Genomic DNA, 23,062 nt, shown 5'->3' with positions numbered 1-23,062 from the left:
CAACCCGTTGTTAAATTATTTGAATCCCATCACTGGATGCAGGCCATAGGTGCTTTGCATTTACAAGCCACCTGAAATATCATATTTGATTGGAAGGACCCTCAGGAAGCTAAAAGCCCACTCCCAACTCATGTGGAAGCAAAGATGTAAAAATAGTAGTATGTCAGTGGAGGATGGGGTGCTGTTATGTTATGCAAGAGGCCCTAGAGCAGTGGTTCTCAACCTTCCTAATGCCCTGACCCTTTAATACAGTTCCTCATGTTGTGGTGACCCCCAACCCTAACATTTATCCATTTTACAGATGGAGAACACTGATGCAGAGAGTCTCAGGCGACCCCTGTGAAAGGGTCGTTCGACCCTCAAAGGGGTCCTGACACCCAGGTTGAGAACCGCTGCCCTAGAGAGCCAGTGAGTGGTTCCCTGCCACCAGAACCCAACGCTCCTATTTGTGCCTGAAAGTATTCACTGAATATGGAGATGGAGAGGTGAATGTAAGAGGAAAGCAGCGTAAACGGGGGGCATGGTGGGCAACAGGATGTCCGCCCGCCCACAAAGAAGACTGGATCCATAGCTCTCTGTGTAAACAAAATACACTTGGTAATATCTCTCCTGTGAACAGACAGAATATAATAAGACTGTAATGCAACAAAGAAACAGGTTTTGTGGGCTGTTTCTACAAAACGTGCAGCATGAAAATGTGGCTAAAATGGGCACACGACTATCCTACTTTTCATTTATACTTGCTCAATATGCAAAAATCTAGTCCTGTGGTTTGTGTTACCTATCCACATGGCATAAGCTAATCTAAAAAAAAATCGATGTACTTGGTATCACAGTTTCATGCAAGGCACTACAAAAATAAATTTCTCTAAAAAAATTGAACCTTATTATTTTTTTTCTTACTTCATGGAATTGGGCCATGGAGCTACGACAAGTGAACGATGCCGTCTTTAAAACTGCAGCTTGGCCATCGGGGCAGATATCACACACGAGTCTCAGAGAAAGAAACCCCAGTCAGGCTTGCTATGCTGGGCTACACAGGTGGAATTTTGGTAAGGATCTGCCGGGGCTGTTCCTCACAGTGTGTGTTTTTGGCACTTCAAGACTGCCCTGGATCTCAAACGTGGGTGTTTAAGGACTGGGTGGGTCCTATGCAAAGGGTTGAACCCTGGTGATCAGCTGCAACTCAGAGTATCACATAGATATCTATGAAAACATTTTGGCTCAGAGGATTCATGCTCTACAAGCATCCAACACTATGATCAATTCTTTCACAGTCTAAGTCTAATAAATCTTGACACAAATGCTGGCACCCACTTTCTATCATCGTGGTGGCAAACCTTTGGCACTCCAGATATTATGGACTACAATTCCCATCAGCCCCTGCCAGCATGGCCAATTGGCTATGTTGACAGGGGCTGATGGGAATTGTAGTCCATGACATCTGGAGTGCCAAAGGTTCGCCACCACTGAATCTATCACATCACAGACAATAAGAAATATCCGTTAGCTGTGGTCTCATTGTCTAGCTTATATATAAGAACCTTCTCAAGGTCTAACACTATATTAACCTCTATGCTACTCTCCGGGGGAATCAGTGTACTGTCTATCAGCCCCGTGTTCTATGTGGTACCTGCTGCTACAAAACCTTTTGCACTAGATGTAAGTGCTGTGGCAGCTGTATAGGTTATAGTGAGTTGCTTTTTTTGGTTTCCAAGGCAGAGACTGAATACATAATAGAGTGGCCAAAAAAATAATAATCTGTGATCTGTATCTTCATCATCCTTTGCAAAGGTTAAATAGGATGCCATCCTATTTAGGATGTCGCACTCCCACTGTCCCCAGCAACACTGCAAGGGATCTGGGATACTTGGATTGCACAGAGCCTTACTGGTGGCAATAACACTGTTGCTTCCCAAGTGATCTCTTGGGTTGCTGGGACAGTGATGTTGATGCTGCAGGTAAGGATGGACCAATTTCATTGTCAAAAAGATCATGCTTTGTTCTATTGAAGGACAACAAAATGAGAGAGAATAGGGGTGTCGAACTTGCAGCCCAGGGACTGGATCTGGACTCTTGAAGGGGCTTATCAGGCCCATGAGCCAACAGAGGCAACCCTCGGGCCTCGCCAAGTCACATTTATGTCATATCCGGCCCTTGTAACAAATGAGCTCAACACCCCTGGTGTAGAACATCCAGTACTTCCATTTTGAAGTGAAGTAAACTGAGCATGCTCACAAAACTATAAGTTAACCCTTTCAGCCTATGCTCCATGGTCACAGCAAAAAAAAAAAGGTTTCAGTGGGCAGACTGATTTTATAAATTTTTACAGTGATTTTATACATATATTGCCTTGCTATCCATTCAGAAAGTTTAAAAATAGCCACAATAAGGCTAATAAGTAATCTTGATAAATAAACACAGGCCTATGTAAAATCTCAAGATTCCTAGCCTAGTCTGTATGTTCAGAACTGGATGAAGAGTAATCATGGCATTGTTTAGAAAAGTGGTTGTTTCTGAAGGCAGTAATGATTTCAGGATTTCAAAGTCGCTGGTGTTTTGCTCTAGAAAATGAACCACTTGGTGGCCATTTGGAAGGTGCTTCTACTTCTGTATAACTTTTCGTTTGGATAGAAATATTCCTGGGAAGCTTTGACCAAAAACCAAAAATGCATTATCATTGCAGTATAAGTCTTAGGCACAAGTTAGAAAAAATTGCTGATGGTAATGAAAATAGATCAGCACTTTTGTAGAATCCATTCATATAAAAAATGCAATCCAGAGTTGCTTCAGTTACATGTACAGAAGTGTGTAGGCGTTAGTTCCACGTGTCTCATATTCCACACATGGAGGCGAGTGCTGTCCAGGGTCCACACAAACACAGCTATTCAAAACTTGAACTTGCAATTTACCTGAAATACTGCAGCAAAACGTTCGTTCCTTCTGAACAATAAGTAATAAGAGCTTTTCCATTGCGTTCGGCCCAAACCCTGGCAGAGGCATTCATAGACTATACCGGATATACTATTCTGTGCAATCCTCAGGCTGATTCTAGAGGCTTCTGACGCCAGAACCACAAGGCTACACTGCCTAGAACTATACAGCTGCACAGCTAAAGAGCATGCTGGTATAACAACAGACCCAGGAGATCTACTTTTAACTACAAGTAATACGTCCTTGGATGATAACATTCAGTAGATTGGATTTGTCAGGGACAAGTCAGCCAGAACAGCTGCGTAAGCCTGTCATCTGAGCACTGTGCTGACTTTTGCAGGTGTGGGTGGTCCGGATGAAGAGCGGTAAATCCGGGTCGGAGATGTAGGAGACACTTTCACCGGGCTCTGAGGTTCTGCGGTCTGCAGCTTCCACAGCAGCTCTTCATTTGTCCGGCTGAGCCTCTTTTTCTCCTCTGATTCTTTCTCAACATGTTCTTGGAGATTCGCGTTTTCTTCCGATAACTGTCTGCAAAAGGAGACGAGGTATTGTCAAGCCTGAGCTCCATTTGGCTTTTTGCAGTTTGCATCATATCATTGTTGCAAACACATTGAGTTGGATCCAACCAGTGGTGTAACTAGGCAAACTGGAGCCCTGATGCCCCCCCTAGGCACGTGCCCAATGCAACGCGCACCCCCCCCCCTGTAGCTACACCCAGTGGTGTATCCAGGCAAACTGGAGTTTGGTGTCCCCCATGGGCAGCCACCCTCCCCCACTGTGACCAAGCAATGATTTTTTACACCAGGTTGTTTTAAAGTCACCATCACATTATAGAACATGCCCCAACTCACAAATCTGAGCACAGCAATAAGCCATGCCACACAGCAGAAATAATTTTTTGAAAACATTTTTAAAATGTTTTCAAAATGTTTTATTACCGCTATGAAAACATTTATGGTGTTGTATCCAGTACCCCCAATTGGGGGAAACAGCATCACTTTCAATGTTTCAAAGGAGAATCTGGGCTCCCTAGTTTAAACAAGTGATGCTGGAATCCACCCCCAAACAGCATCATTTTCAATGGTGTTTAAATTAGGGAGCCCAGATTCTCCTTTTAAATCTACCTTAAAGGGAGAATCTGGGGTTCCCAGTTTAAACAACGTTGGAAGTGATGCTATTTTGGGGTTGATTCTCCCCCACCCTGAAACAGCATCACTTGCAATGTTTAAACTGGGGACCTCAGATTCTCCCTTTAAATCCATGTCAAAGGCGTGGGGATTTAAAAGGAAAATCTGGGGAAATTTGAGACGTGCCTGCTGGCAGGGGTTCAATTGTTAAGCTAGCAGCACCAAACTTTCAGGGTATCTTTAGGAGACTCCCCTAATGATACCACCCAGGTTTGGTGAAGTTTGGTTCAGGGGGTCCAAAGTTATGGACCCTCAAAGGTGTAGCCCCCATCTTCTGTTAGCTCCCATTGGAAACAATGGATGATAGGGCACCCCCTTTGGGAGTCCATAGCTTTGGACCCCTGGACCAAACTTTACAAAACCTGGGTGGTATCAGTAAAAGATTCTCCTGATGATACCTCCCAGGTTTGGTGAAGTTTGGTTCAGGGAGTCCAAAGTTATCGACCCTCAAAGGTGTAGCCTCATCTCCTATTAGCTCCCATTGGAAAGAATGGGGGATGGAGCACCCCCTTTGGGAGTCCATACCTTTGGACTCCCTGAACCAAACCTCACCAAACCTGGGTGATAGCATCAGGAAAGTCTCCCAAAACATCCCTGAAATTTTGGTGCTGCTAGCCTAAAAACTGCGCCCTCTGCAGGCCAAAAATGGAAAAACACTGAAAATACAAAAAATCCCACAAACAAACCTGCGCCCCCCACAGGGCTGCGCCCAGGGCAACTGCCCACTTTGCCCAATGGGAGGAACGCCTCTGGATCCAACTAACTTTTTACTCAAGTTTTGGCCAGATCTTCTCCTTATTGCAGCCCCCATGCTATAAGGCCAGGCAGTTCTTCCATGCAAAGATCCCCAGCTTTGCCTTTTTTTGCGTTGCCTCATCCTTCTTTTCCACCAAAAGAAAACGTTGGTTGGATCCAACTGATCATTCTGAAGTCAGGGTACCTGCAGAGGCGGAGCTACCAGGGGGCCGGGGTGTGTGCGTTACACCGGGTGTGTGCCTGGGGGGATGGTGGAAAATCGCCTCCCTGTGGTACCACCCCCAGCCCCCCTGTGGTGCCCCCCCACTTACCTTTGTCAAACAGTGCAGTCTGGAGAAGCGGCTTGTTCCCTTCAGGCTGAAAACAGCCTGGTGGGAACTACTCTTCCCAGGAGACCTTGTGAGCCCCAGGGTCTCATGGGAAGTGTAGTTCCCATAAGGCCGTTTTTAGCCTGAAGGGAACAGGCCACTTTCCCAGCCTGCACTAAGGTATTGGGTGCCATGGAGGGCAGGGGCGGAAAACACAGAGTGCGCACTGGGCGCACTCTGGCCCAGCTACACTTCTAGGTACCTGTATCCGCCTACCACTTGCTGGCTTTGTCCCAAAGGTCGTTAAGACCATGCTGTCCACCTCATGCCCTCCATCACTGTCAAAGTTCATGTTGTTCATATTATTTTATTGCAATGGAAACATGATGTTAGACAGGTAATGCAGTCTGGAAAGCTTTTCCTAGTCTTATGCTATGAACCATAGGGAGATGTTCTGCACTTTGTCGCTGTAAGCATGGTGTGGTGGTTAAGAGCGGTGGACTCTAAACTGGAAAACTGGATTCACTCCTCCTCCACATTAGCAGCGAATTCTAATTTGGTGAACCAGGTTTGTTTCCCCACTCCTCCACATGAAGCCTGCTGGGTGATATTTGGGCCAGTTGCAGTTCTCTCAGAACTCTCTCAGCTCCACCTACCTCTCAGGGTGTCTGTTGTGGGGAGGTGAAGGGAAGGAGTTTGTAAGCCACTTTGAGACTTTTATGGTTGAGAAAAGAGGGGTATAAATCAAAAATCTTTTTCATGGTGGGGCATAAATGAAGCTAAATAAATTGCTCCTTTCCACTTCAAACACAGCATTCGCACATTCAACTGCCAGGGATCGACTGTAAGCCATGTTTAGAGAAGGCTGTGAATACACGTGTGAGCTAATATAAGCAGAAACCTTATTAGGCCAAAAAGGTCAGTGTCATTCATTCTGTGAGTAGCTTATTCTATGAACTCAGACTCAGTTTTTTACCACAGAATGTGCACACTACAAAGATGACACTGAATGTTTCAGAAGTCCGACATATAGCACCTTCTCTGCGGAAACAAGAAGCAGACGTTAGTTTCCTAGAGGCTGAGAACTGGGAACAAGATGGCCAATTCACTGACAATTTCAAGAAGACTTTTAATTGGGACTGTGTCATTGCTGACCCACACATCTTAAGAGCAGCAGTGGCATAGTGACTAAGAGCAGGTGCACTCTTATCTGGAGGAACCAGGTTTGATTCCCACCCCTGCCGCTTGAATTGTGGAGGCTTATCTGGGGAATTCAGATTAGCCTGTGCATTCCCACACACGCCAGCTGGGTGACCTTGGGCTAGTCACAGCTTCTCGGAGCTCTCTCAGCCCCATCTACCTCACAGGGTGTTTGTTGTGAGGGGGGAAGGGCAAGGAGATTGTAAGCCCCTTTGAGTCTCCTATAGGAGAGAAAGGGGGGATATAAATCCAAACTCCTCCTCCTCCTCCTCCTCCTCCTCCTCCTCCTTAGTAATGCTACCACCTTCTCAAATAGTCTTTTACTATGGCAAACAGAAACAACACAGTTGTCTTCCAATGGTTACTTTGCCACACTCCAAAATAGGGAGCCAGTTTTGTGGGACTTTTCTGCTATGTCATCTGATGCTGATGCCAGAAGAGGAAAAGTCCAGGTTACAGCAGTGACAGCTTTCAAGCAAGGTAAAATATGAGACGGTGAGAATTGCCAGCATCTTGGAAAGAAGCCAGAATCCATATGCTTTTAAGTCAAGGAAAAGGAGGGAAAAAGTGATGGTGCAATGGGACAGTAAGCCAAGCTCAGCCAGTGTGGAATTGGTGAGAGGTCTTAAAAACTTTTATGTAGCATTCATATACTGGGATAATAGCAGAGGTGGGATCCAGCAGGTTCTCACCATTTCCCGAGAGGGGGTTACTAAATATTTGTGTGTGCCGAGAGGGGGTTACGAATTGGGTCTGCTTTTCCATCTCCACGCCCTCGCCTCCCCGAAAGGCATACTGCCTTTGAACGTGAAGGTTCCATATAGCAATTGCGACTAATAATGTAACTCCCTGAACTGGGTTGATCCCTTTCAGGTACTGCAATTCATTGATTCTCAGCCTTTCGTACCTTTTATCTCATCAGTCTCTATCAAAGAACCTGTGTGTTTCACCATTGCTGTGTTCAGATTTGTGAGTTGAGGCATTTTCTATAATGTGATGATGATTTAGAAATGACCTGGTGCAAAAAAATTTTGGGGGGGGTCATGGTGGGGTGGCCCAGGTTTTGCCCAGGGCTCAGGTTTGCCTAAGTACGCCTCTGCCCCCTTTGCTGAGGGGAGGGGGCTGGCGAGGGAACCTGTTACTAAAATTTTTGGATCCCACCACTGGATAATAGTTAGTATGTAAATTCACCCAACTCTAAGTGGTATAATTTGAAATACGAATCTGGAGTTTTTAGTAGTGCTTCCCACAAAGGTGAAAAGTACGGTCAAGTCATAGCTGACTCACGGCAATCTTCTAGGGTTTTCAAGGTAAGAGAGTGGTTTGCCACTGCCTGGCTCTGATTAGTGACCCTGATGGTAGTCTTTCATCCAAGTACTAACCAGGGCCAATCCTGCTCAGCTGACAAGACCAGGTTAGCACAAATCATCCAAGTCAGAGTCTTCCCCTTGCCCATGAAATAAAGTCAACACAGATTTTTGACCACTGGACAAGTACCGCCTGCTCCAAGCAAGGAAGCAAAGAACAATGTTCATGAGGGACTCTGGGAATGGAGCACAGGATCACCACAGAGACTGGGTGGTTGCTATCATAAGCACATGGGCCTGGGACTAGGACGCAGTGAACTCAGCGCAATTTCCTTGTGAGTAAATGTATTCACACTTGCACATAAAGTGCTCAGTATCTCAGTCACCCACATACAATTACATCCAGGAGGGAAATATTGTGGCTCCTCTTATCACAATAGGGGCTGAGTTTGATAAAGAGTGGCTAAGTTTGGCCATCTCATACATTTATTGCAGATGTCAAAGATACCCACATCTCAGTTCAGAGGTCAATCTCTCAGTTGCTCGGCCATGAAGCATACTAGGTGACCTAGAGCAATAGTCCCAAAGCCTAACTTACCTCACAGAATGCTTGTGAGGATCAAATGGCGGGGGCAGTGGTATAGTGCCAAGGGGATGGTGGGTGCGCTATGTACAGGGCATGCGCCAGTGTGGGGGCATGGTGGGGATGTTCCAGGGTGTGGCACAGGCGTTCAGGGGTGGGTGGGGGTGTGGCACGGACAAAGGGCACATGTGAGCCCCGGGCACAGTTCCCCCTCACTCTGGCCCTGGGTGGGGGAGGGGAATTACCATGTACTTCACCCTTGACTACTTGGAGGAAGGCTGAGATACCAATCTAGCACAGTGTTAAATTACCATCGTATAATTCCATGCACCTACATTGCTCATACTACCATTAAAAAAAAATCTGAATTAAAATTAGCCTTTTATGTGTACAATGCAAAAGCTCAGGAGAAAAGACTCAAGCAGACCTTGTGACCACAGTGTTCTGATCAATCCTGACTCGCAGGTCTTCATTTTGCTGTTGAAGCACCTGGATTTTCTCTTCCAGTATTAAATTCTTTTCAGCCTGCGGGAAGAAAGATCTGGTTGCACTAAGAGCAGCAACAGCAGCAGCAGACAACATTCAGGAAAGGAGGGGATCTTCCATAACAAAGGTCTTTCCGGATCACCTCAACAGAAGTGTTCGCTTGGGCCCAACAGTGTAAATATTAAGGCTTCACTGTGTGTCCAGCAGTCTTAACAGCTGAACAATTGCTAGGCTTAACTTAAAGATCAGTCTTGCTTCATGAAGAATAGCAAAATGTAGAGACACTCTGCAGATGCAGCTTCTCTTGCTTGGGTTTGCACAATTTAAAGCTGTATAAATACATTTAATTTTCCCTCTTATATCACACAGTAAACAGCCCCAAAACTTCAATCGCCGGGCAGGGGTGGGGGAGGGAGACGGGAACCATCACAGCTTGGTGCCACTGATGGTTATACAAGCTCTTGAGTCACTTTCTTGCCTACCTTTCCTGTTGTTTTCTCAACAAGCAAACTTCCACAGAACTCACCAGCTTCTCTAGATCTAAGATCCTCTTTTCCTGTTGATGGATGAGTTGATTCTTCATCTCCAGAACCTGCCTGAGACTGTTCATATCTTCCTCTAAGTGCTGGTAGGGAGCAAGGGCAACCTGAAGATGAAGAATGCCAGTGAGAAACAGGGACCCTTAGGATTGTCTCTGAGAAATCTTTCTGCTGGGATGGGCGATTCCTTCGATTCAGTCTAGGAGGCAAAACTTCCAGAAGCTTCTGGAATCTCCACTAGAAGAAGGAACCATCCCAGTCTGGAGGCCTCCACAGCTGAAGAACAAGCCTAACTATTTAAAAATAACAAGCATTTAATGAAGTGAGAATTATTGTAAGCTGCCTTGAACCAAGCGGAAAGACGAGATAGAAATGTTTTGATAAATAAATAAGTAAGAAAGCCATTGCTGGCTTCTAATTATTTCAACTAGATGGAAATTCCAATGTGGCTGAAAGTAGGCCCAAACCAGGATTAGTGCCAGCTTGTGAGACAGTATAGTACATGTTGGAAGTGAAGGACTTTACGCTGTTTCCTGCCTCAACCTACAGAGGGGGTTTTACTAGAGAGCTAGTGGCTAGATAGGGACCTAGGGATTTGACACCTTTACTCTATCATGCTGGTTCTATCCCTTTGATGTTAGACTGATACTCTCAGGGACTTCCTTCCTTCCGGCTTCTTCCTCGACCCCTTCTCTCTTCTATTCCTACCATGCCTAGAGAGGATGGATGCTCCTCGCATCCATCTCCATCCAGTTAGATTAGGATAGCATAGTGACTCTATCTACCTACCTTTCTATCCAGAATGGAGTTCACTAATAAATACTCTTTTTATTAGATTAGAAACTACAACTGACTCCGACTTTCTTTTGTGTAAGCTTGCCGCACGTTGGGATCCATCAGGCACACGCACGCACACGAGGTAAGGGCTTCTGCTGTGTTCTAGCCATCCGTGCCGCTCTGCTAACTACGATAAGGGGTAATCTCCAACTACCAGGAGCACTTATCCCAACAGTACAGATAACAGGCCTCTGCTGTAAAGCACCAATAGAAAAGGAAGGTGAATCTGACATCCTTACTGGAAGTTAACACAAGACAGCAGAAGAGGCATGGCGCCAGCTACCTTCAGTACCGTTCAGGTACACGGCTGCTTTGTAGCTAGTAGAACCCAGAACTGGCACAAATGGTAGCCAAAAACGCAATGGGGAAAGTTGCAATGTGGGTGGAATAACTGTATTGACCATTTGAACTGAGCCCAAGTTTTAATAGTTGGATGCTTGGATAACAGCGATACAAAAATTATAGAAAGGTAACAAGAGTTAAACAGTAAACAATTTACAGCACTACCTGCAAGTCAGCCCCATTTTTGGTACTACCTGAGCTGGATTCACCCTTTGCCAACAGTTGAAGCTTCGCCCAACTTATTCTGGATAATTCAAATGATTACAATCGTATTACCTCAATCACAGAAGCTAATGATGTTCATTACGACTATGTTAAAGTGACAGATATCCCCATGTATTTAGAAATTACTTCCATAACATGACAATTACCTCTAGTTGTTCTTCAGTGTTTTTCTTTAATGCCTCTTCAAATCGTTTTGCTTTGTCCTTCAACGATTGGCTCTGAAAGGTGAGGGTATCTACTTGGTCCTATAATTATAAAGCAGGCCTAAGATAAATAATTTTAGGCAGCATCTGAGAGAGAGAGACAGAGAGCCTTCAAAGATAACGAATCAGCCATACCTTGTATGTTACAAGAATATGGCTCTGAAATCTTCATGTTTGGGTGCTCCCTCCCTGACACATAACTCAGGTACTGAACTTTTCTGGGTTTGCTTCACACTTTCACACGCGCTGAATAATACAGTTCCAGTCCACTTTCAATACACTTTGCAATTAGATTTTACTATATAAAACAGCAAGATCTACTTGCAAATGATAACTAAAGTGCATTCAAAGTGGATCAAAAGTGCATTATTCAGCATGTGTGGAAAGGGCTGAACAACAGAACAAGCTGCAATCTGTGATCTTTCATATGAATTAAGATTCCAAACCATAATTTGAGTTTGTAGGTAAGAAAACCATCCACAGTTTGCTGTGATATCAAATAAGTATGAAGCAGTAATTTCTCAGGAATCCAGAAATATCCAAGTCATGCATGAGCCCAAGAACATCAGAGGCTTCTTGTTGCAACTAAAAGTCAAGATTTATTACCAGTGCAGCTGTAGAAAGTTATTTTAAACCTTGTTGAATCAACAGAACCCAGTATTCATTTTTTAATTTAATTTCTACACAGCTTTTCAAGCCAAGCATGCATCCTGCCAGAAACCAACCAACCAACCAACCAACCAAGAAGAAGAAGAAAGATTGGATTTATATCCCCCTTTCGTTCCTGTAAGGAGAACTCAAAGGGGCTTACAATCTCCTTTACCTCCCTCCCCCTACAAACACCCTGTGAGGTGGGTGGGGATGGGAGAGCTCTGAAGAACTGTGACTAGTCCAAGGTCACCCATCTGGCATGTGTTGGAGTGCACAAGCTAATCCAGTTCACCAGATAAGTCTCCACAGCTCAAGTGGCAGAGCGGGGAATCAAACCCAGTTCTCCAGATTAGAGTGCACCTGCTCTTAACCACTACACCGCGCTGGCTCTTAACCACACACCTGCATCACTTCAGAGAGTGACAGTTACAGAAAAATAAAATAGTAAGGAACTGCTTTGAAGGGCCCAAAATTATCCTTAATTCCCAATAAACTTACTTATTTAAAAGCTGTTGAGAACAGACCTGCAGAAGCAAACAAAGAACGTGGAGTCCAGGGGTACTTTTAAGACTAACACATTTTTATTCTAGCACCAGCTTTTGGGGACTGGATCCTCACTAGGCCATCATTTAATGCTGAGGTATGAATAAAAATAAAAAAGCAGCCAGGTGAAGGGTTCATAACAGGAGCAACCAAGTGAGTTACGTAACTGACACATCACAGTAGCTGGAATGCCAGACTAAGACTGCTCTTCTGCAAAGCTACCGACCGCTAAGCAGTGCTTTGGCTCTCGAATTAGCTGGAAAGATTCTGTTTCTCTAGAGGAACGTTATAATGATCAAATCTTTGTGACAAATTGTCAGGTTTTATAAGAAATGGAACTCCTAACCTGGAGTGTCAGGCGCAGCCTCTCAAAATTTTCTTCTAGCTCTCTCTTTTCCGCTTCATGGGATGATTTCAGTTCTGCAGGGAGGGAGAGGGAAAAGCACATTTAAAATATTACTCTGCTGAGTAATTTAAAACTGGCTGTATGGTGCACAATTCATGCCCTTATAATGGTGTGCAATATTACTGACAGGTGTGCCATGAGTCTAGCATATGCCACTTCAGTGCACCTCCCACAGACTGTGTTTAGAATAGCTTTGCATCTCCTGCGCTAAGCCGAGGAACAGGAAGCAGCACAGTGGAGGAGAGCCAGGTGAGAGCACAAGCCCACCTGTGGGTCCCCACCCCTTTCTAGCCATGCCACAAGCCTCTGGCTCTGAGTCACCTGACCCATGCCATGCATCAACTGTCATGCCCTATACCTGCTGAGCCATCATATCAGGTTAAAAGCCAGGACTTACATTATGACCAACACATAAAGAGTGCTGTAAGTTGTGCCCTGAAATAGCTGTCTATGCAGCAAGTCACACGTGTACTCTGCTCAGTGCGTTCAATGATTTTCTCCATGACACTTCTGATACACCCCCAATAGGCTTTGAAGTAGCATGGAGAAACTTCCTCACTTTGCAATGCGAGCTGCTGGTTCTATGGAACAATGGAACAATTTAAGGTGGCCTTTACATATTGACCACAAGACACTCCTTGGCTGGAGAAATGGGCCTGCCTAGAGCACAAGAACATGGGAAACTGCCAGGTTGAGTGCCAGCGGCAGTTGCTATGGGTTTCTCGCCTCTCAAAACCTCTTAACCCCCCCCCCCCCTCCTTCATCAATAGAGATCAAAAGGAGCAGGATCTTGGTCTTGTTTTGCATTTACACACCTTAGAGAAGCAGCTATAATTTTTCATGTCACCTTGAACGACTTCTGCTATTGTAGGTTGAACGGGGTGGGGCGGGGTGGGGTGAGAAAAATGGCAGCATTTCATTGTGGCAGATCAAACTGACGTGATTGGAGGTGCTGCTCAGGAACAGGAGGAAAAACCCTACTGCGTGCAACAGGACTGGATATTTTGGCTGAACGAGAGCCAGAAATTTTTCTGGAAAGTAGGGGTGATAGGCCAGTTTAGACAACATCACTGTGATACAAAGCACAGGGCAGGGATACCTTTCACACACGCTGAATAATAAAGTTCCAGTCCACTTTCAATACACTTTGCAATTAGATTTTACTATATAAAACAGAAAGATCTACTTGCAAATGATCACTAAAGTGCATTCAAAGTGGATCAAGACTTTCATGTGGCCATTTCCAGTTGAGCATGAATGCATGAAGCTGCCTCATAACGGAGTCAGATCATGGGTCTCTCAAGATCAGTATTTTTTATTTTGATTGAGGTTGCCAGCCAGGGCTATTGGCATCCTATGTATCCCAGACTGACCTCGCCACAGTGATCCATGCAAGGGTCATGTCTAAACTGGATTACTGCAACTCACTCTACACAGGGCTTCTTTTGGGCCTGCTTTGGAAATTCCAGTTGGTACACAATGCAGCACTATTATCTCAATCAGTATTCCCCATGTTTGGAATATGCTGCCACAGGAGGTGGGGATGGCCACTTACCTGGATAGCTTTAAAAAGGGCTTGGACAGATTGATGGAGGAGAAGTCGATCTATGGCTACCAATCTTGATCCTCCTTGATCTGAGATTGCAAATGCCTTAGCAGACCAGGTGCTCAGGAGCAGCAACAGCAGCAGAAGGCCATTGCTTTCACCTCCTGCATGTGAACTCCCAAAGGTATCTGGTGGGCCACTACGAGTAGCAGAGTGCTGGACTAGATGGACTCTGGTCTGATCCAGCAGGCTCTTTCTTATGTTCTTATGGACATAATTACAATGCAGGTTCACCTTTCAGGGCTGTTGTTAAGGATTACTGAGGCAAACATGCCTTCCAACATTGGTCCCCCTAGCTCAATATAGTCTATTCTCACTAGCAGGGGATATCTAGGACCTCAGTTACAGAAGGGCCTTTCCCAACACCTGCTGTATTAGACTATATAACTAAAGAGGCCAGAGATTGAACTTGGGGCTTCCTCTACACCAATTACATACTCTCCCACTGAACCACAATTCCCCTACTGAATTCCCCTACACAATTCCCCTACTTTCCCTACTGAAATATTGTTTGTAAAACACTCTGAGCACTACAAAGCACGATACGCTCACTATTTTAAGCTTGTGCCTGCACCTGATCTGAACAAAGAACTCACATGCTACAGTTCTCCTTTGTACCCTCATGATTTAGCTTTGCCGACAGGAACTTGGCCATTAATAGCCGAAGGTCAGACAAACATTCTGCAGATTAGGCACAAAGTCCTCATGTTCTATATGAGCTTACTGCTTCATGAATTTTAAGGGTACATATGAATTTAAGGGTTTAAATGCTCATATAAATAGGATAAATGTTTCTTTCTAATAAGCAGATGGGGAAACAGAATTATTATTTTGAATATGTTTTAATTAGAAATACAAAATTCCTCCCCTGCTGCTCAGACCACTAGAAATGAATATTCAATGATTTGGGCAGAAGATGTCAACGGAGCTCTGAATAAGTTATAGGGGTGGTTGCTGTTCTTCCATCATTTTTATTAGTGGGATGAAATTTCAGCTGACCCTGAAGTGATCTGTGGCTTAATAACCTGCAGAGTTATTAATCAGATGATGTTAAAATTTAATAACTCAACTAATTGCTGCAAACAATGCCTCCATAAATAAAAATTGACTTGCGAATCAGGCAGTGCAATACCATGTCTATCCACAAGAGGGCAGTCTAGACCTGCATAGACTCTTGCAATGCACTCTCCTAGAAGTCAGTGGGTTTAGAGGCGAGTAACTCTGCTTGACATTCCACTGCTATAGTCAGAGCTAAGCATCTATAAGCATACTGGATTTTCATCTGTAAATATTTGCATTTATTTGGCAACTGAGCGTACCATTTGGTTCCCTATTTGGTTCCCATTTGGTTCTCTTGTTTGGACCTTGCCACTGTGATCCATATAACAGTCAACTCCAGGTTACATTACTGTAGCACACTTTATGAAGGGCTGCCCTTGAAATTCTTCCAAAATGCAATTGATCTAGAACACAGCAGCTAAATTGCTGACTAGGTCTTCCTAGCTGGCTCATATAACTTCACTCTTGCAGAAGCAGCCCTGGCTTCCAGTCAGATCCCTGTGCCAATTCAAGGGATTAGTTGTGAAGTATAAAGCCCTAAACGGTCTAGGACCTTCATATCTTTGGTGCTGTCTCTCCTGATATGACCTCTGTACCTGCTTTGGTATTCATCAGCAGGCTTGTTGTACACTAGGACAAGGGCCTTCATGGTAGCCCTGCCCTCTGGAACCAGTTCCCCAAGGAGGTTTGGGATCTACTAGGCATCTACTAGGGTTCTGCAGGATACGGGACCTACTTGGGTTCCATAGGATTCAGAAGGCTGCCTTGTTTTGTGCAGCATTTAATTGTAACAAGAGAATGAGCGAGCTGGCTGGCTGTCCAGTAGATGACCAGTAGAATTTTAATTAGAATTTGTTTTCATTGTATTCATTAGTAATTATAGATTTTACTATCTTACACTGCTACGTTGTGTGTGTTGTAAACCACTCCAAGTCCTTCATTGAGGAGGAGATGTGGGTTATAAATCAAACAAACAAAGTACGGAAGTAACTTAAGCTGGGATGCCGATGGGGTTTGCTTATGAAAGAAACAGTAATGAAGTAAAACTGATGACAGAGTTTGACTGTATGTTGAGTAGATTATTCGGAACATCATTTGTTAGCTTTAATATAAACTCTGCCTAACACATTTTAATCACCAGATAGTTTAACAAACATTTTCTCAATAGGAATTGATTTTCTTACGCCTGTAAGGGAAACAGATGCGCATGTTTCTAATGAATTTCAGTACAAGTTCAAATGTTTTGAATCTTAAACCACTCCTCCTTTTGCAAAACCATTTCTGAATCACTGTATCTTCTGCTACGGCTTAATCCTGTCAGATCTGCTTCTCAGGGATCCTTCAATGGCTCTCCTCTGTTGTTTTTAACTTGGCCCTACTTAACGTAGGCCCCTTCCGGGCATGCAGAATAATGCACTTTCAATCCACTTTCTACAAGTGGATTTTGCTATTTCGCACAGTAAAATCCAGCTGCAAAGTGCATTGAAAGTGGATTGAAACTGCATTATTCTGCATGTGTGGAAGGGGTCTTAACTGAGATGGTGTTCTCTAGCAGGAAAGTTGCTGGTTGCCTATGTCAGGTCAGGCCACAACAGACCACGGAGGTACCACAGAACCTTTTATGGCTCTAGCCTGCTATGGGAGAGACTGCCGCTCAGAGGTCACACTCATGTTTTGAAGAAAGTCCCCAGTTTGATGCCTCTCATCTCTCCCTAAAAGGACCTTTCAGCTGTAAAAACTCTGTCAACAAACCGAGAGAGCCACCACTTGTCAGGATAGCTTTTATAGAGCCAGACATATTCATGACCAGAAGCAGTGCAAACCTGTTCCATGTGGGTCACTTGCCTGGCCTATTGTTGCTTTTCTGTTTTAATGTTGGCTCAGCACTGGTGCAACTCACTCTTGGTAAACATTGCAGAATTTACCTTGAACGCGGCATTCATATTCGTTCTGAAGCCCTGCGATAGCAACCGTGTGGTTATTTTCCATCTCTAACATGGTGGCTTCCTGAGTTGCTGTAATGTCTTCCACCTGTTCAAATGACAAAACCTGTGCTGTTATATAAGCTAAAAGGAGGAACCCCCCTCCAAAGAGCTCTCTTAGCAACGAGATAGCAACGTGCCCAGGAAAGCCCTCAAACCCTTCTGACCTAGCCTCTGGTATGTTGGTGGGTTAGTGAGTTTACTTTGGCCAGACCCCCCCCCCCCTTCTACTCTCCTTCTCAATGTCGGTACAAGAAAAACACTTGGGGATCCTTTGGTTATTTTGTTATTGAGGTGGGCAGGGCTGAGAGAGCCGAGACTAGCTCAAGGTCACCCAGCTGGCATGCACAAGCTAATCTAGTTCACCAGATAAGCCTCCACAACTCAAGTGGCAGAGCACAGAATGAAACCCGGTTCCTCCAGATTAGAGTGCCCCTGCTCTTAACCACTACACCACGCTGGCTCTCCAAGGAGTCATTCAAGAGGGCCCAATCCAGTCTGATAAGAGCAGTCAGTTTTGGAGGGAAAAGTGATATCTCCTCACAGAGCTATCAATATTCCCTCAGAGGTAGCAGCTAGAGTAAGCCTGCCAGGATCTCCTGAAGGGCTTAGGTGTGTGCCCGCTCTCTTAGTGCCTAGGGTGCTGTTACAAGTGGTAGCTTGGGGCAGCAATCAGTTTACACTACCACTTTACTATGAGACGATCAGAGTTGGGTCAAGGGGAATCTAGAACTTGACTAGTGGCAAAACAGATAGTTTAGTTTGGCTTCCCATTGGCAGGGATGGGAAAAAGTGAGGCCCACCTGCCCACAAGCGATGATAGGAAAGCCAAGTGCAATCTAACCCATATAAGCAACCTATTGCAATTATAACCATATAAGCAACCTATTGCAATCTAACCCATATAAGCAACCATGTACAAATTAAAAACACCATACAAAATCAATTATATATTATTTGCTAACTGTGCAGCGAGGCAATCACAAGAAAGACAATTGTATGTGACTTTTAGGCCAAACACAAGTCCTGTACGCCATGACCCCTCTGCACACTGACTGGGCACACAGAGAAGGAGAGCAGGAACAAGCAAGTCATGTTTTGCCCACTAGAACTATATTTCCATCATATTCAAGCGTCCCTTTGATGCTAGCCTTATGGGACAGTGCTGGGTCTCTACCATATCCTGCGTGGTTCAGAACAACTCCAACGCTGATGCTTTTGTGACTGACCTGTCCTTGGTGTTGAGTCTTCAGCCTGACAGTCTGGGTCCGGTGTTCCTCTTGTAGACGGTCTATTTCAGCGCTATATTGCAGCTGCAGCCGCTCTTCCAGTACTTGGAGCTCTTCACGTTGTTGCCAGCCAAGTTTCTTCAGTTCATCCTCAAACCTCCTTTCCAGCTCCTCCTTCTCTTTTTGTAATTTCTCGTACTTCGCTGCACTGAGGGCTGCAGAGAAAAGAGCCACCACATTTCAGTTCACTGTTTGAGTTTTAACTTGAGGTGGCCTGAACCTTTTCAGACCCCTCAAGTTGAAGGCAGCTCATCGGCCACATATGGGCCATCTGCTAGAGTCTCACGCTACATTTCTTCTACTTATTATAGCCTGCCTGGCATTGCAAACACAGAGGGGGTTTTTAAGCCTCAAACTGGACACAAAATACAGCTAGTGGATTTGCATTTAGGTTAGTGGGTCACAAGGCCTGAACTGCAGGAAATGTGCCCATACGCTGGCACAGAACAGTGGTTTTCAAATGTTCCAAAGGCAGCAAACGTTTAATGTTGCCTCTTCAGTTTTAGGAAGGAATCTGAGATGATGGTCTTTGCTAGTTCTCTTCTAATGCCAGGTTGGAACCCCAATCCACGGACCTTCACACGCAACTTCAAGGCATGCCGCTGTGTGTGAGGATTGTGTTCACATGCCTGAGGAAGAGATGGTTGCTGCTAGGTTGGCTCAGTCAGTGTGGAAGGAGGCGAGCTCAAAATATCCAAAAAACACTGCAGTGGCAATCAAGTTCTCTTCACTGCCATTTCAAAATTGTACAGAAAGGTCCAATAGCAAATGTTAGGAGCTCAGAAGACTAACCCAGCTGATCAAAGGGCAACATAGCCATTTAATGTTTCACATTTGCATGTGGATTGTAGGAAATATAAGATTAGCCGTGATGCCAACTATTTTATCTTGTGAAGATCATTCTCCTTCTGTCAGCTTAGGCTACTTAGGGATTTGGAGATAAACACTGAGGTAAGAATGATTAAGAACCATGCACTGAAAAGCATTAGAAGAACAGGATATCACCACCACCACACTGCAGGGCCGGATGAAGGAAGGGAACTGCACCTGGGGCACCCGTGCGCTCCTGCCACACCCCCAGAATGCCCTGGAACGCCCCTGCCATGCCCCTGCACCAGTGTGCACCCAGTGCGTCATGCACCCCCCCTGTCCCCTTGGCGCTATGCCACTGCCACACTGGGTGCCATATCAAAAAACCTGGGACAGGACTTGAACCATCAACATAGTCATAAAATCTCATCCAGGAGGGGCACAGGAAACTGCAAGAGCAGCGAGAAATTGAAAAGTTGCAATCTGTGATGTCCACAGATTTTGGATTCACAGTAGTAAATAATGATGATGAAACTGCTGCATTCAGAATTGCATAAGAATTGCTGCTTGTCCAAGAATTGCCTATGGTCCCTCTAGGGCTGATAGCTATCAGGCATTTTATCTGCCCCTTTGTTAGCTTTCTCCACTCTTTGGTAATAGGTATAGGTTGACTGCAACAGTATTTTGAGTCAGGGCAGTGTAATGTCTTTTTGATGTCATACCATTCTGTTAGATTGTGCCTCAAACCCATGGAAAACCACTAGTGTTCACCTTTAACCCTGCCAAGACTCATGGCAAGACTGTATTTTAACCATCCACTAACTCAACTCCCGACCCAATTCTGGTGCCACCTATTAGCCAAGTTATAAATTGGTGGCACCTTTTAGCCAAGCTATAAATTGGTGGCACTTTATACCTATTAGCCAAGCTATACATTGGTGCCACCTATTAGCCAAGTTATAAATTGGTGGCCTACTTTCACCTCTTATGATTGACTATGCTCAGATTGGCTGGGATTGGCTGATTCAGCAATATGACCAAATCAGGAGGTCAACTATGTTTGTAGATTCTATCACCCCGAACCCTACAAATACCTGATACAAAGATATTCTGTTTCCACTTTGGTATCTGAAACAAAAGTGGAATGAAGCTTGTAAATGCCAAATGGAAATCAGAGCTTCCTACTTTAAAAAACAACCACCCCAAAACGAAAACCCTCGGCTTGAGAATGATTAAACAGGAAATTTAAAGTTAGGAAAATTATTAGAGAGGAAACAGATGCCTTGCCGTTGTATCAATGTTTCCTCGTGACCCTTTAGAGGGAGGGGTAGGAAAAGCAGTATTTGACATGTCAGATAGAGGATAATGTCATGACTCAGGAGAATAGTTACAGAAGGAATCCTCTCATTGATCCACTTACGAGGGCTAGAGTAGTGATAGTCTGCAAGAACCATCCTGCAAGTGGGCAAAATTGACAACTTTCTGCATTCATGGATTCTTTGTTGAGGCCTCCATGTTACAAAATGGCCATCCTGATGAAATTAGGAAGGCTCCCACACTTCTGGTTTTCCGCAAACTATGCAAAATGGGATGATTCCAACAAACTTTTTGCACAGGTAAATAAAATTTGATTGTAATGTAATAGTCAGAAAGTTGCATTGGTAAAGAAATAGTGACCGTAACCTACACCCCTGCATAACTTCTTAACACAGTAAGCGTGCTCCAGAATAGGATATTTTTAAACAGAATAGTAGTTTCTACACCACTTAAGAAGAAGAAGAGTTTGGATTTAAACCCCACCTTTCTCTCCTGTAAGGAGACTCAAGATGGCTTATAAGATCCTTTTACCTTCCTCTCCCCACATCAGACACCTTGTGAAACAGGTAGGGCTGAGAGAGTTCTGAAGAACTGTGACTAGCCCAAGGTCACCCAGCAGGAATGTAGAAGTGGGGAAGCAAATCTGGTTCACCAGATAAACCTCTGCTACTCAGGTGCAGGAATGGGGAATCAAACCCGGTTCTCCAGATTAGAATCCACCTGCTCTTAACCACTACACCACACTACACTTCATGCTTTATTTCATCTCTGTTTGAGATTTAAGCATGATCTTTGCCAACATACCACACTATTCAGTCCTACTACCTCAAGTGTGGCAATAGGGAAGGGCAGCAGGTGAGCTCACCATTCCTTGAGTGCAGTCGCTCAAGATTTTAGTATTGTGAGAAAGATAAAAATGTCTCTGTCAACATTTTCTACCCCATGCATAATTTTATAGACTTCAATCATATCCCCCTTCAGATAAGAACATAAGAACAAGCCAGCTGGATCAGACCAGAGTCCATCTAGTCCAGCTCTCTGCTACTCGCAGTGGCCCACCAGGTGCCCTTGGGAGCTCACATGCAGGAGGTGAAAGCAATGGCCTTCTGCGGCTGTTGCTCCCGATCACCTGGTCTGTTAAGGCATTTGCAATCTCAGATCAAAGAGGATCAAGATTGGTAGCCATAAATCGACTTCTCCTCCATAAATCTGTCCAAGCCCCTTTTAAAGCTATCCAGGTTAGTGGCCATCACCACCTCCTGTGGCAGCATATTCCAAACACCTCTCCTCTCCAAACTAGATGTCTCATCTCCAAACTAGAGTCCCAAACGCTGCAGCCTCTTCTCATAAGGAAGGTGCTCCAATCCCTCAGTCATCCTCATTGCCCTTCTCTGCACTTTTTCCATCTCTTTGATATCCTTTATGAGATGTGGTGACCAGAACTGAACACAGTACTGATTTCCTCTTGCGTTTTTAACGTACAGTTCTCAACACAGAGAAGGTAATCTTTGAGGTAGTTGCATGAATAAATAATGCAATAAAACATTCTCATCCAGTCACCATCCAAATGATGCAAAAATGTTTGAGCCTCGGAGGTATAAACCCTAACTGATGCAGTTTCCAACTTTTGAAAATCCTACAATTCTCAATGGTTCTGCACTTTAATTCTGGGCAGGGAAGATAACCTTGCAAAACTGGAACCCGCAGCAAATCTTGATCCATCAAAGAGAACAGTAATGTGTTTCCTTTCGTCTTTTCCCCACAGATTCCTGTGGGTTTCAATAAAGGGCATGAGTGCTCCAAGTTGCATTCCATGTTAGCTTCCACTGTAGTGTAAAACTATTGGAATCCCCATAAAAACAAGCTTATACTTGGATCTGGGGATTCATTATAATTGAAAACCGCTCAAGCTTTAAATTGATACCATAATGTACCCTGTCTTGCAACAGTCTCTCTAATGAGACTGGCACAGGATGGAATAACGTAGAAGTGATGTACGAAAACCAGAGCCCATGAAGAAGGGTGACTTGAACATGGCACTGAGGTCAGAAAGTGCAGGGCAGGACTTGCCGCCATTGCTGTCCAGGGGCAGAGGGACGTGAAGGCAGCCTCTCTGCTGGATGCAGGGTGCTCAGAGAGAAAAGCTGCTAGAAGCTGGGCTGGTGTGGAGTGTCTGGGCTGTGTCAGGTGGGCTGGGGGTGGGGTTGTAGAGAGCCAGGCCATAAAAAGCCAACCAGGGGTGGGACTTCCTCTTCTTCGGCCCTCTTCCCAGATGACCTTGGACTTTGGGTTTGATTGGGCATGTTCAGGCAGCATGGTGGCAAATGGGAGGCTTCAGTGGTACCATAGCAGGCCCGCTGGAGCTTTGGAGGCCGGCTGGATGCTTCAAGGGATGGCAGCAACACGGGGATCTTCAGCTTCGCCCCAACACAGGAGAGGAAATGCGGTTCTGGCTTGGAGCTTGCTGAGGCAGCTTCTCCTTAACGCTGGCA

General features: G+C 44.8%; 1 protein-coding gene across 2 annotated transcripts in view; it reads right to left on the bottom strand.

Annotated features, from left to right (window-relative positions):
- Nucleotides 1-1,492: 1,492 nt before the first annotated feature.
- Nucleotides 1,493-23,062, bottom strand: part of MTUS2 (microtubule associated scaffold protein 2) — a 347,703-nt gene continuing 326,133 nt past the window's right edge. For both annotated transcript variants that reach the window (XM_048495114.1, XM_048495115.1), the window contains 7 exons: nt 18,384-18,598; nt 17,098-17,203; nt 12,448-12,521; nt 10,851-10,949; nt 9,288-9,407; nt 8,703-8,800; nt 1,493-3,462 (listed from right to left, as the gene is read on the bottom strand). In XM_048495114.1, the coding sequence (XP_048351071.1) occupies nt 3,246-3,462; nt 8,703-8,800; nt 9,288-9,407; nt 10,851-10,949; nt 12,448-12,521; nt 17,098-17,203; nt 18,384-18,598 (929 nt within the window). In that variant the 3' untranslated portion in view covers nt 1,493-3,245. The remainder of the gene's footprint in view (nt 3,463-8,702; nt 8,801-9,287; nt 9,408-10,850; nt 10,950-12,447; nt 12,522-17,097; nt 17,204-18,383; nt 18,599-23,062) is intronic.

This window comes from Sphaerodactylus townsendi, linkage group LG04 (genome assembly GCF_021028975.2).
Source record: "Sphaerodactylus townsendi isolate TG3544 linkage group LG04, MPM_Stown_v2.3, whole genome shotgun sequence".
NCBI classification, from domain to species: domain Eukaryota; kingdom Metazoa; phylum Chordata; class Lepidosauria; order Squamata; family Sphaerodactylidae; genus Sphaerodactylus; species Sphaerodactylus townsendi.
This window is presented reverse-complemented; position numbering and strand designations above follow the sequence as displayed.